The following is a 13,166-nucleotide window of genomic DNA, read 5'->3' as shown; positions in this document are numbered from 1 at the left end:
TAAAAATACAGAGAACAAACAGATGGTTAAGGGAAGTGGGAGACGCAGACTCCCAGTTACGGAATGACGAAGTCACAGGAATAAAAGCAGCAGCATAAGGACTATGGTCAATGATATTGGAACAGTGTCACATGGTGACAGATGGTGGCCACACTTGTGAGCACAGCACAGAGAACCTGAATTACTATATTGTACACCTGAAACTAAAGGAACCTTGTATCAACCATAATCAAATAAAAATAATTTTTAAAAAGTTTTTCTGAACACACACCCACACATGAGTCAGGGGGAAGGAAATGTTTATTTCTCATTAATCTTTTGAATGCAACCACCATAATTTTTCAGGTTTAGTTTAGTAGCAAACTTGATTAATAACACTTCCAGGAGTTCATCATTTTAAGGCTAAGGTTCTGATTAAGGAAATACAGTTATCAATTTAATATAAATGAAGCTTTTTAAAAAGGCTAAAAGCAGTCGGATCTTCTAAAAGAAAATCTAAATGACCCAGACTTTAGACTTTAGTAACGTAAGTACTACAAAAGACAAAGAGAAAGAGCTTTACTGAACATCAGCAAGAAGCACCGCTATTTCTCTTCTGCAACATGTATGTTTTGGTCATTAGCATGCTAGTATGAATAAGGCAATGTGTCAGGCTCGGGCATACAAACAAGCACAGCGAGAGGCTTAGGAAGGTCGCGGCGGCCGTGGCAGGCACGGCGCAGGATCTCTCTCCAGCTGGTTATCTCAGTCGTTCTCTCCTCCACAGAGCAGCAAGAGGGCTTTCTTATAGTCCCCAGACGTATCATCCTGAAACCCAAATGTACTCCGTTACCCTCCATGAGTCATAGAAGCCACAGAAAATCAAAAACTAAGTGTCTGGCAACAAGTTTTATTCATGTGACTTTGCTCCCAAGTGGATAATCTCTGTGTATGTGACTTTCACATCAGGAATGTTATACAAGGAGTTTCCTACCAATGTAACATGCGTTTAATTTTCTAATTTTACCCCTTAAAGGCACAGCTCTGAGACAATGAAGTATGTTCGTCCCTCTGGTAACAACGCAGAGAACAAGGAAGCTTTTACAATGACATTCAAACGGAGCTTTCTAAACCTTTAAGTTACTATCACATATTATGTGTCTGGCTAAGGGAGGCAATCCTGGGACTGTGTGGCTCTTATGTTTTTGCTTCAAAGACAGAGGGGCAGGATATGCTTTACCTCAGCTTATCTCACACACAGATATATATAATAAATTAATGTTTCAAACAAAGAGTGCATGTGAGAAGTCTCTAGTGCCCTTCAACCCAGCCACACCTACACACAAAGTTCAAAGCTTGCTTAGTTGAGATCCTGCTTTGCATACGGCCCATTTTCCCTTTTATCAAAAGAAGGAAGAAAGAGAAAAGGAGAAAAAAGAAAGAAAGAAAAGAAAGTCAAAAGGCCTTAAGCCAAATTTAAATATAGGCCACAGTCTCCCTAGCTTTTAAAGACAAAAATGATAGTAATACCTAAACTCTTTACTTATTTCTGATATGACCTGGCTGGTTCTTTCCTGAACTATGAACTAATAATACCAGAGACAAGGTGATAACAGACAATGAAGAAAGACCAAAGTGAAAGGAAGGAGGCACTGATAAAGACAGCTGGAACTGATAAAAGAGAGAAAGAACTAACACATTATCTTCAGTGGCGGGGGCTGGGTTTGATGAGTCATCTGTCACCACTACTAAATAATGTTCCTAAGCTCCCCAAGAGCCTCAGCCCCACCAAGAGCCCATCTTTCACTTGGGAGCCATCATCTGTACTTTAAGGAAATATTATAAGCCAAGCTTTATAAGTCATGGCTCTAATCACGCCACTAAAATTTGAAACTTTATACAAGTGGGTTCTCCCATCTGTTGTCTTACATGCTATCTATTGGTCTGCTCTGAATTTCTGAACATAGTTTAAACAAAGGTTCTACTACCTTAATCATGGAATAGAGAGAGGTGGCGAAATTCTTCCTGAACTCCTTCCTAATGTTAAACAAATCAATCTCGCTCCTGGACACCACGACTCTGATGAGGGTATGATCATCCGTCCCCGCTCCCTGTAAGAAAGAAAAAAAGGGAGGCACACTTTCAAAATGTCAAACACAGCATCAAACTTCCCTGAGTTAAAATGAATTGAGAAAGTAAAACAATTTGGTAGAATTGAACTGCATGTTTTAAGGAGAATTAAAAAAAAAAAAAACAAAGTCTATCATTTAAATCATAATAATACACAGGGAAAGATAGCTAGAAAGATAAATTAATTAGATGGAAGATTCAAGATATGCACTTACCTTCATAGCATAGTAGAGGGTTTCTGCAAGGTAGGCGGGTATACTTCGAATAGATTTCACTAAGAAAATAAATAATATGGTCAGATGCTATATTGATAGGAAAAGAAATAGTGACTAAAAATCAAAACTTGCTTCATGCTTATTGCTCTACTTATTTACAAGCATAAAAGTAACCTACGCTAAAAAACTGCTCATTTGCAGGCTGATCTGATCTCCATATTCACCAAGTATTTTCTTAAAAACTGGATAGAATTTCCTTAAAGTTCCGAGTTCTGCAGAGAAAGTCGTGTAGGACAGGGCGTGTGAGGTTTTCAACACCCCTCTGTTCTGAGCACCTTTCTGCTATCAGTTTGGGCAGTCTGGGCTGTTACACCACAACCTTCTTCACCTTCAGGAAAGGATACAAACATCCTGAAAGTTTTTGATCCAACATATTCAAGCAAATAACACAAGGTACCCACTCCATCTAATCTTTGACAAATCTTGGGACTATCTTTCTGTAATCTTACCCTAGGTATTCTCTCCAGATTCCTTACTATCCATGATTCACATAGAGCAGCATGAGACTTACGCAATTCAGGAGAGACACCCAGATAAACTGGTAATAGAAAAGAGTATCTTCCCTGAACATGTATGTATCTACTCTGTGTTAGGGCTGCTCAGACCTCAGTCAGCTCAGCTTCAGAAACTATCCCTATAAAAATTCCTTACTATAGGGGCGCCTGGGTGGCTCAGTCATTAAGCGTCTGCCTTCGGCTCAGGTCATGATCCCGGGGTCCTGGGATCGAGCCCCGCATCGGGCTCCTTGCTCCGTGGGAAGCCTGCTTCTCCCTCTCCCACTCCCCCTGCTTGTGTGCCCTCTCTCGCTGTGTCTCTCTCTGTCAAATAAATAAAATCTTAAAAAAAGAAAAAAAAAAAAGAAAAAAAAATTCCTTACTATAGAGAAATAACAGTTCATTAATTGGGGGGTGGAGTTAATCTCTCTTCCAGTGCTTAAACAAAACTCAAACAGTAACTAAAAATGCCATTATTTTAAGTGTATTCTAATTATGAAGGGGTTGTGCGAAAGTTTTCTATTAAAATTCATTAAGTGTGGAACTCAAATCAAAGACTACTATTAGTGCCGGTTCATGCACAACTTTAGCTTATTCTCCAGAAGACAGCACAAAAACTCGAGCTCAATGCCAAATACTCAGAACAAACAGAGGTTCACTCCAAACCCATATGAAAACTAGGGTCCCTGGGAACTCACAGACTAGATTCTCCCTGGATTTGGACAGTATATAATACTACCATGAACTGCACAAACTCAGTTCTCCAATTTTTCCAGATCATTCTGAATATTTAGCTTAGATAGATTTCCAAAGTAATCCGAAAACAACCGTCACCACATCTTCCATCATACAAAAGATACTTTTTCTAGCTCAGATGCCAATTTCTCAGTCTGCCTCAAAGCTGTGAGGACAGTATTCCAAAGGATACAATTCCACCCAGTATCAGAAACAATATTCACAAGCCTCTGAGATAATGCCCACACTTCGATTCATAACAAAACGATAATATTTTTAATAAAGCTTCAAAATGATTTTTATAAGCAGTTGCTTTAGCATTTCCATAGGATTACATGAACTAACCAGATAATCATGTATTTCCAATATCAAAACAGACTTTGAATTGGAAATGTGGGAGTTTGCTTCGCTCAGATATCATAAAGAAGTGGTCATTTTCAGATACAGCTTCAACTGAATGAAACACTTTAGCTCTTAACACCATTAATATTACATACATTGTAACACCACCTACCAACAGCAAGGAGGAGTTGCTCCAAATTACCAGAAGTCTCTCGGTCAATGGTTTCCTCAATCTGAAATCCTGATATAGTCATGTACTTATCAAACACTATAAAAAAGGAAAATGATTTCTCAATCATGTAAGGATTATTCTGTACAGAAAGAAGATACTAACTCTAACCAGGTATTGTCCCACTGAATACAAATCTCCCCCTTTTCCTTGCTGACAGAACCCTGACTTTGTCACAGAGCTTCAATATACCCAAGCCCTAAGTAATGGATTATAAAGGCTCTTTGTTCACTGAGTTCCCAGCCTCTACTTACTAGTTATAACCAATGTAACCCAAAGGTAAATCTACTAGAGAGGATTCTGAGTAATCTTTCCTTATTAAGAACGATAAACAGATATGATTAGTTTACACCTTTCTTTTCTTCTTGCTGCTAATGTTGATAAATTTGGAGCTACAGTAGCCCTCCTGTGACAATCAGGTACAGGGCATGAGAAAGAAAACCCCAAAACACCAAGGACAGTGAAGCAGAAAAACAGAGAGAGCCCACCCAGGTCCTGCCGAATCAGCCACGTGTTTAAGGCCCCAATTAGTAGGGTTTCCTGTCACTTGAACTCATTCCCACCTGATACCACAAGAACTGATGAATGCCTCGCGAAGAGATCGTGGGTGCCACCATTTAGGACGAAATGCTTGAAGTGAGCCACAGCTCAGTGATTAGTGACTATGAGAGTTAACAATCCAGAGGCCTAGCTCCCTCGTCACCCTGACAGCAAAGGGGGGTACTAAGGATCTCTAGTTCTGTAAAAGTACAACAGCAGCAAAGAGAATGATAAGATTTTTCAAGGTTACCAATAGGAAGAAATACAAAAACCGATTCACTCAGGAAGCGCCTATTATAAAGCACATATTTTGGCATACTGGCTTCTGTACTTACAAAATTAACCGAAGTACTGTACCATACACATTCTTTTCACTCACCCCTTCTCAAATGAGACACACTTCGTGTCCCAAAGATGGTGATAAACTTTTCTTCATCTGTCCCCCATTTCAGTTCTCCAGCCTGGAACAAAGCCTGTGAAAATTTCAACCTCAATTAGTAAGCCGTTTCTCCATCTCATGTCCAGGTTCTGAATGACACTGGTGTTTCACTCCCTGTATATTAATTAGCCTGATTCATCATCTTCTACTTTTCAATTCTAATGTTGCCTAAACTCTGTGAGGTGAGTTTGGAGCTATCTGGAGCTTGCCACTGAACTGTGCCACAGAAGATTAATGAGTCAAAGCAATAAATCACAGCAACAGGGCAAGATTAAATGTTCCCAAAATGTCTATGGGACTTCCAGGCTTTCGGGGGCAATGGTGTGGTTGATAGAAATTTCTGATTACCTCACTGTTGACACATCCACTTACAGACTGGAAAAGGAGCTTAACTATGTTTTGTGTTTTGTTTACTCGGCAGTTGTTCAGCAACACATGATAAAAAATAAACTCCATATTTTCTCTTTTCAACTACAGTTTAACCAAAACTAGCTACAAGGAGTTTTCACATTTCTAAAAGATCATAACGAATTTTTAAAAGGTCATGGGTATAGCACAATGCCTGGCATGTAGCAGGCAACTAATATATACTTTTTGAATAGTTTGAGTGTCTATATTTACTTTTTTTACATGGAAAATATATGCTTTTTAGTGTTCATATAATTGCTGAAAAAATAAAATTATATACAAACACCATCATTAAACCTGAGTCCACTTATTGAGATGTGGATAATTTATTAAAACCCAGTGAATCAACCTTTAAAATGTCTACACTACCCTTTTGTTCATTTCTAGTTAAGTACACCTATTAAACCAAGACAAATGCAGTCTGCCGAGCCTGCTACTCGGAGCGGCCTTTCTGCTCACAAGCGGCAAACCAAGTAAGGACAGAAGGTGGTGTGATCATAGCACGTGTTTGGATGTAGAAATTTTGATCATAGTGTGTTTAAGAATGTAGATTTCGGTGATACATATCCGTTTTTTGTTGTATTTCCAGGGAATTTTGAAAAACGTATCACATCTTTACACTCAGTTTTGAAATTAATTTAACGATAAAAATAAATAATATCAATCCTGGTTATGTGAGCATGTTCTTCAAAACTGAGAAGAGACTTACTATGAAAGGCATGCAAGTATCTCAAGTTTAGAACTATATCATGGTATTACAGACCCGTCTTAAAGTAACTTTTTAAGTCTAATAACAAAAATAACATGTGTTCACTGAAAAATTTTGTATGAGATAAAACATGAATAAGAAAAAAATTACCATGAAGGCCAATATCCCAAAGATATTGGTTACTACCTCTAATATGTTTTCTACACATAGATAAGATATACACACACATTAACACCTACAGGAGAGAGAGGGTGCATCCCCTACTATACTTACAAGCATTCCTGAAGCCCTCCTTTCTTAACAACTATTCCATATTTCTAGAAATCTTCTCTGGTAGGTACAGCAGTTAAGCCTGTTATATGGAATAATTTGTGAAATGGCTATTTTAAACTATAACTCTTCATTTTCTCAAAAGGATTATGTTTGAGATCAATATCTACTCTAAAACTATTAAGTAAATCATATGCAGTAATGATAATCTTCATGTGGAATATTTAAAAGTTTTGTTTTGTCTTGTTTTAATGTAAGAGTGCTTTCTTCTAAATGAGGATGATGAACATCCACGGAGCAGCTCTGGATGAGGGCCCCTCACACCTCCTCACCCTCCCCTCTTCCCTCAGAGGGGGCTTTACAGTTGAACACAGTTTGATAACCTCTGGTTCAGTGCAAAGTGCAGAGGTTTTGGAGTCAAAAAGACCTGGGCCTCATCCTTATCTGTGAGATCTTAGATGAGTTAATCTCTTGAGTCTCCGTGTCTTCACCTAAAATAGGATTAATATTTCTACAGAGTCATTAATGGAGATTATGCAAGTTATATAACTAATGCATCAAAGAGTGTCAGGTAATCAATAGCAGGTACTCAGTAAATATTGATTCCCAACCCTTCCCCTTTCTTCCCCCTCCTTCAGGTTTATCTCCAAGATCAGGAAAGAAGGTTTTAGAGAGGGAGGAGATAAAATCAGTTTAACACATTAAAAATGTAAGAAAGTAAAAAAAAAAACACTATAAATAAATGAATAAAAATAAAAATGTAAGAAAGTAAAGTGGATTATCTACAAAATGTTGAATTCCCAGGTGAATGACTCACTGTGGCTTATCAAATCCCTGAAATAAAAGGAATCCTCTTGGTGCCAGGTATCAGCAGAGAAAAAAATTCAAAAGCTTATATAAGGGCCCTTTGTTTGTCTCAGCTTACTCTCGGTTAAGAAAACTTAAATTCCCATTAGTGACAACAGTCCAGCTGCCCTTGCTACAAGAAAGAAATGGGTGTGTTCTTTTTCATAACACCAAAAGGAAAATTATTTTTAACAAGCTGAATTCATTAGTAATAATACATTTTTTTCAAAGATTTATTTATTTATTTATTTGAGAGAGAGTGCACACGGGCACGCATGTGAGTGTGAAGGGTGGGGAGAGGCAGGCTGGGAGGGAAAAGGGGAGAGGCAGGCTGGGAGGGAAAAGGAGAGAAGCAGGCTCCCCGCTGAGCACAGAGCCCCAGGCTCTGAGGCGGCCCATCTCAGGACTCTGAGATCAAGACCTGAGCAGAAATCAAGAGTTGGATGCCCAATCAACTGAGCCACCCAGGTGCCCCAATAATACATTTTAAAGAATCAAAGACTAATAGCCAGTGTAGCATGTTCTTTGTTGTTCCTGATCACCGAAAGGGTAAAGAAAACCTGAATTCTATTCAAGGGATTTTTTTTAAAAGATTTTATTTATTTATTTGAGAGAGCTGAGAGAGAGAGAGCGCACGAGCCAGGGGAAGGGGCAGAGGAAGAGGGAGAAGCAGGCTCCCTGAGACCCTGAGGTCATGACCTGAGCCAAGCAGATGTTTCACCGACTGAGCCACCCACATGCCCCACTATTCAAGGGATATTTTAAAGTAACTTCATAAGACAGTTTTCAGATGTATAAAGGTTCCCCTTCACAGTCCTGAATGGGCATATGCTCTGCACAACAGGTAGGTGACACCCATACAGCCCCGGTACTCAAAGTGTGGTCCCAAGACCCCAGAGGCATCACCTGAGAGCTTGTTAGAAATACAGAATCCCAGGCCCCACCCGGACCCACTGAGTCAGAACCTGCAGTTTAAGGAGATCCCGAGGTGATTCACAAGCACTTGAAAATCCGAGAAGCACTGCTATACACTGAGTGCTCTGAGGAGAGAAATCAATGAAAAGGAGGGGAAGATGCACTGTTTCCACTCCCTGGCCTCACACTGCAGCAATCCTCTCATTGCATCACCAACTGTGCTGGGAAATGAGCCCACTGCCCACCAATGTAGGCCTCACTGCGGTCATCTGAGACTACTAGAGTTGGCTTCTTCCACCGTGACCACCAAAAAACATCTAGACTACTCTTGAGAGTCCGAGGGTGAGAATCACACCGTTTCCTATGAAGCCCACAAATAATTAATGCTTGGAAAGCAATAACGTTGTCTCCAACAGTTGGGAGTACAGTTTGAAGGCCTGATCTAGCACCTTCTCCTCAAGGACACAAATTCCTTCCTCCAAGAAGGCAGAGTTAAGCTGGATTTGTGCTTCCAATCTACATTTAATAAGCCTTTTATATGGTGTAGGTGCTGGGGGGAGAGGAACTAGCAGGCAAGAACACAGACTGTTGTCTAGTTGAAAGAGAAAGGGCTTTGGGGTTAGACAGGCCCAGGTATGAATCCCAGCTCCACTACTGGTCAGTGGTGGCCATGGGTTTGATTCTCAAATCCCTGAGCCTCAGTTTCTCTATCTATAAAAGAGAAATTATTCCCCTGTACTTCAGAGGTATACACTAACCCATTCACCAGTTATATACCGAGTGCCTACTGTATGCTAGATCCAAAGGATACAAACTGAACGGACAGCTCCGAGTGCCCTGGGCAGGCAGTCAAGTACATAGACAGCTTCAATATAAGGCAGCTGGACTGCCCCTGTAAGGGGCACCTGACATACACTTGGGGGCGGGGCGGGGGGGGGGGAGAGTCAGGCAGGGATACCTGATAAACAACTAACCTGAGGACTGACTCCTGAAGAGGAAGTAGTCCGGTGAATGGGTGGAGGAAGGGTCAGGTGGAGACAGAGCAAGAGAGGCTGGAGGTAAAAGCAAGCAAGGGGCAGATAACAAAGAGGCTTATAAATCACATTTAGGGGCTTGAACTTTATTCTGAGGATAATGGTATCCACTGAAGTTTTAAGGTATTTTTATATAGGGACATGACACAAGAGGTTTGCATTTTATGGAGAATAGTGAGGGAAGCATCAAATACTGCATAGACAGTCCCCAGTACATGTCCATTTGCTTTCCTTCTGTCTCCAGCAAGGCAAAGAGATGACAGCATTCTGAAACCATTATAAAATCTACCCACCCAAAAGAATAATAATGCTCTCTCTTTCCCATTAGCAAATTCAGATTACACACCCAATTGTTGTTTCATAGAGAAGAGTCAACTGGAGGAGTGAAGATGGCTCTTCCTTTTTCAATGGTGTATGACTAACAATCAGAATTATATATTACTTGGGGCGCCTAGGTGGCTCAGTCGGTTAAGCATCTGCCTTTAGCTCAGGTGTGATCCCAGAGTCCTGCTTCTGCCTCTGCCTGTCTCTCATGAATAAATAAATAAAATCTTTTTTAAATATTAAAAAAAAAAAAAAGAATTATTACTTGAAACATGTGACCAGAGAAACAGGACTACGGTATGTGATTCTATGAATGCAAATAATTCCTTTATTACCAATTTCCAGTTTTCAAGTCTCATGTTTCAAATTTCCTAATATTTATTTCCCACATTTGACTACTTATGTTTTTAAGTTTTTTAAACATATTTTAATTCCAGTATAGTTAACATACAATGTTATATTAGTTTCAGGCGTACAATACAGTGATTCAACAATTCTATACATTACTCCGTGCTCATCATAAGTGTATTCTTTAATCCCCATCATTTATTTCACCTACTCCCCTGCCCACCTTCCCTCTGGTAACCATCAGTTTGTTCTCTATAGTTAAGATTTGATTACTTGCTAACAATAGTGAGACTATACTAGGATTTAAAAGCCACTTAAGTACAGAATTTCATTTGGAAGTCACTCAAAAGCAGCTGACAAGAGAACAATCCTATTTAGAATTCTATCGAAAGAAAGGTGGAGGAATTCCCAAATACTACGGTAACTGATAATCTACTATGTATTAAAACACCATTTATCACTAAAATGCCTCATTCTTTTTTCTTTATCCTCTCCTGCCAAGACACCTACTGCCTCACTAGCAGTGGAATCAATAATACCTGTATTTTTTGGTAAAATTACCCATTTTGTGAAGTTCCATAATCACCAAAAAAATATATATATCTAGGCAAAATTCACTATTTATATGTAACTCATTTTATTTCATTTCCCTTTTGGGACAAAACATTTAGCTGGCCAGATCAAAATGAGAAAAATATACTTATGAGTCTTATGCTTTGTAAAGGGCCCATAAATAACATTATTTTTAGATGCTATCACAATCTATATTATGATTTTCCATTATCATGGATTCTTTTTTTCATTCGTATGTCATAATAAAGTCACCACATATCACATCTCACCTGAGCATCTTGTTCAACTTGTGCTTCATCAATTCCAGCATCAGGGTCTCTATTAGCCTACAAGAAATAATGTCACATTATTGAATTACATGAGCATTTTTATTCAAAAGGAAAATTAGTTCCACCTGATGGTTGTGCACATAAAGCTCTTTCTCTTAGGAATAATACGATTTTAAGATAACAATTCTACAATATTTCACATCATTACACAGCACTGTCCAAAACCAATCTGACCCTTTTGATTTTAAATCCTATGAATGAAAGAGAATAGTGATATCTTAAATAAAAAAAAGCTATAAAAACCCGTAAGTTAGCTAGCTATTAAGAGTTTAGGTCAGATATTCTGAAAAACAAACACAGGCAACATATAACCACAATCAGGCAAGTATGAGAAATGATTAAAGAATTTTAAATGACCTTACTTAACTAGATTCAGACAAGTCCAGCTTCAGATTTTTTAATCAAACTCTAAATAGTCTCCACCCAATACCTGAAGGAGAACCACCAACATCCTCTGGTAGAACCCTGATGTATCCCCCACCACGTCATCTTCCAGGCTTGAGCCATATTCTGCAACAGAATAATTTCATACTTATTTATAGCTTCTTTCAACTAAAAAAGATATCCTGCCATGAATCAAATGGAGGAGACATAAAGGAAGGAATATTTGATTAGTATAAATGTTCTCTACTCCATCTCTGAGTGCTCTAAAGACTAAAGGCAAATACTTAAATGAGTGACTGGTAGAAAACAAATTAAAGTTTCTCAAAAGCACTCAATTCAAGCCTAAATCCAGACTCAGCCATTCAGAAACACTCTCAACCAATGCAATTAATACTCTGTAGACATGTGATGGGTACAGGAAAACCTCTAACATACAATTGATCATAATTTTAAACTCTGTAATGCTTTCTTTCACAAATTTTACATGATTCGTTTCCAAAGGTCTTCTATCCTCTAAAATTCTGAGCTCTTCTTTCTTTAGGCACGGCCATTCTTTCCCCTAATAAGATATTTTTTCCTCTGCAGCAAATAAAGTTAACTCTGAGAGACAGCTGTGATGTTTTAAAATATGCCCCCTCCCAGCTCTATTTCCAGTTATTCCACATAATGCCACAGGAAAGGGGAGAACTGGAATCTACAAAAGTCTACGCACCCTTTTCACTAACTCAAACAGCTGCTATTGAAGGCAGCTCTAAGACATTTAAATATTTAATCATTATTTGAGGGGCGCCTGGGTGGCTCATTTGTTAAGCGTCTGCCTTCGGCTCAGGTCATGATCCCAGGGTCCTGGGATCAAGCCCCGCATTGGGCTCCCTGCTCCACGGGAAGCCTGCTTCTCCCTCTCCCACTCCCCCTGCTTGTGTTCCCTCTCTCGCTGTCTCTCTCTCTGTCAAATAAATAAATAAAAGCTTAAAAAAAAAAAATCATTATTTGAAAGCAGACAAACTTTAAAAGCCTGACACTTCTGTTTTAAAAGATCTAGAAGACCACAGGGACAGGAGGGAAAACTGAATGGAGAGAAATCAGAGAGGGAGACAAACCATGAGAGACTCTGGACTCTGGGAAACAAACTGAGGGTTAGAGAGGGGAGGGGGGGAGAGGGATGGGGTAACCGGGTGATGGGTATTAAAGAGGGCACATGTGGTGATGAGTACTGGGTGTTATACACAACTAATGAATTGTTAGAACACTACATCAAAACCTTATGACATGCTGGCTAACTAAATATAATATAATATATAATATAATATTAAATAAATAAATGTCTAGAAGAGCTCCATCTTTATTTCAACCAGTTACCTAAATACAAAATGTTGAAGGACTCTTCTATCCCTTCGCATACTACAAAACCTATATGTGATTAATGATCAAATCGTTTCACATAGTTCCCCTCCCTCTAATCTATCCCCGTCATACCTCCCACCAACCTATGGCCCACCTAGGTTGGGCCATAACTGCCTAGCTTACCTCCCCACATGTATAGCTATCTAATCAGCCTCTTGATTCAAATCTCCTTCCTTCAGTACTCCACCGCCCATTACACCACCTCTGAATCAAGTGCAAAGCTCTCACCCAGTCATGTAAAACCATCGACAACAGAGCCTGCATTTACTGTTTATCTCCCGCACGAGACATGCACATACCCTCCATGACAGCCAGCTTCTTTCCACTCCTTCCATATACTGTTCTCACTCTAGTCCCCATGCCATTCCAGACCAGGGATGAACACGCCAAAAATGCTTTCTTCACCTCCCCAAAACCTACCTCGTCTGGAAACCTTGTGTGACTGCACCACAGAGCCTC

General features: G+C 39.4%; 1 protein-coding gene across 1 annotated transcript in view; it reads right to left on the bottom strand.

Moving 5' to 3' along the window:
* Positions 1 to 282: 282 nt before the first annotated feature.
* Positions 283 to 13,166, bottom strand: part of ANXA5 (annexin A5) — a 32,069-nt gene continuing 19,185 nt past the window's right edge. Inside the window, exons 7-13 of the mRNA XM_021681489.1 lie at positions 11,350 to 11,429; positions 10,860 to 10,916; positions 5,104 to 5,197; positions 4,128 to 4,223; positions 2,325 to 2,383; positions 1,968 to 2,090; positions 283 to 807 (exon numbers count right to left, since the gene is read on the bottom strand). Coding sequence (XP_021537164.1) covers positions 745 to 807; positions 1,968 to 2,090; positions 2,325 to 2,383; positions 4,128 to 4,223; positions 5,104 to 5,197; positions 10,860 to 10,916; positions 11,350 to 11,429 — 572 coding nt within the window. The 3' untranslated portion in view covers positions 283 to 744. The remainder of the gene's footprint in view (positions 808 to 1,967; positions 2,091 to 2,324; positions 2,384 to 4,127; positions 4,224 to 5,103; positions 5,198 to 10,859; positions 10,917 to 11,349; positions 11,430 to 13,166) is intronic.

Source organism: Neomonachus schauinslandi, chromosome 2, assembly GCF_002201575.2.
Source record: "Neomonachus schauinslandi chromosome 2, ASM220157v2, whole genome shotgun sequence".
Taxonomy (NCBI): Eukaryota; Metazoa; Chordata; class Mammalia; order Carnivora; family Phocidae; genus Neomonachus; species Neomonachus schauinslandi.
Note: the sequence above shows the minus strand (reverse complement) of the source record. Positions and strands in the feature narration are given on the sequence as shown.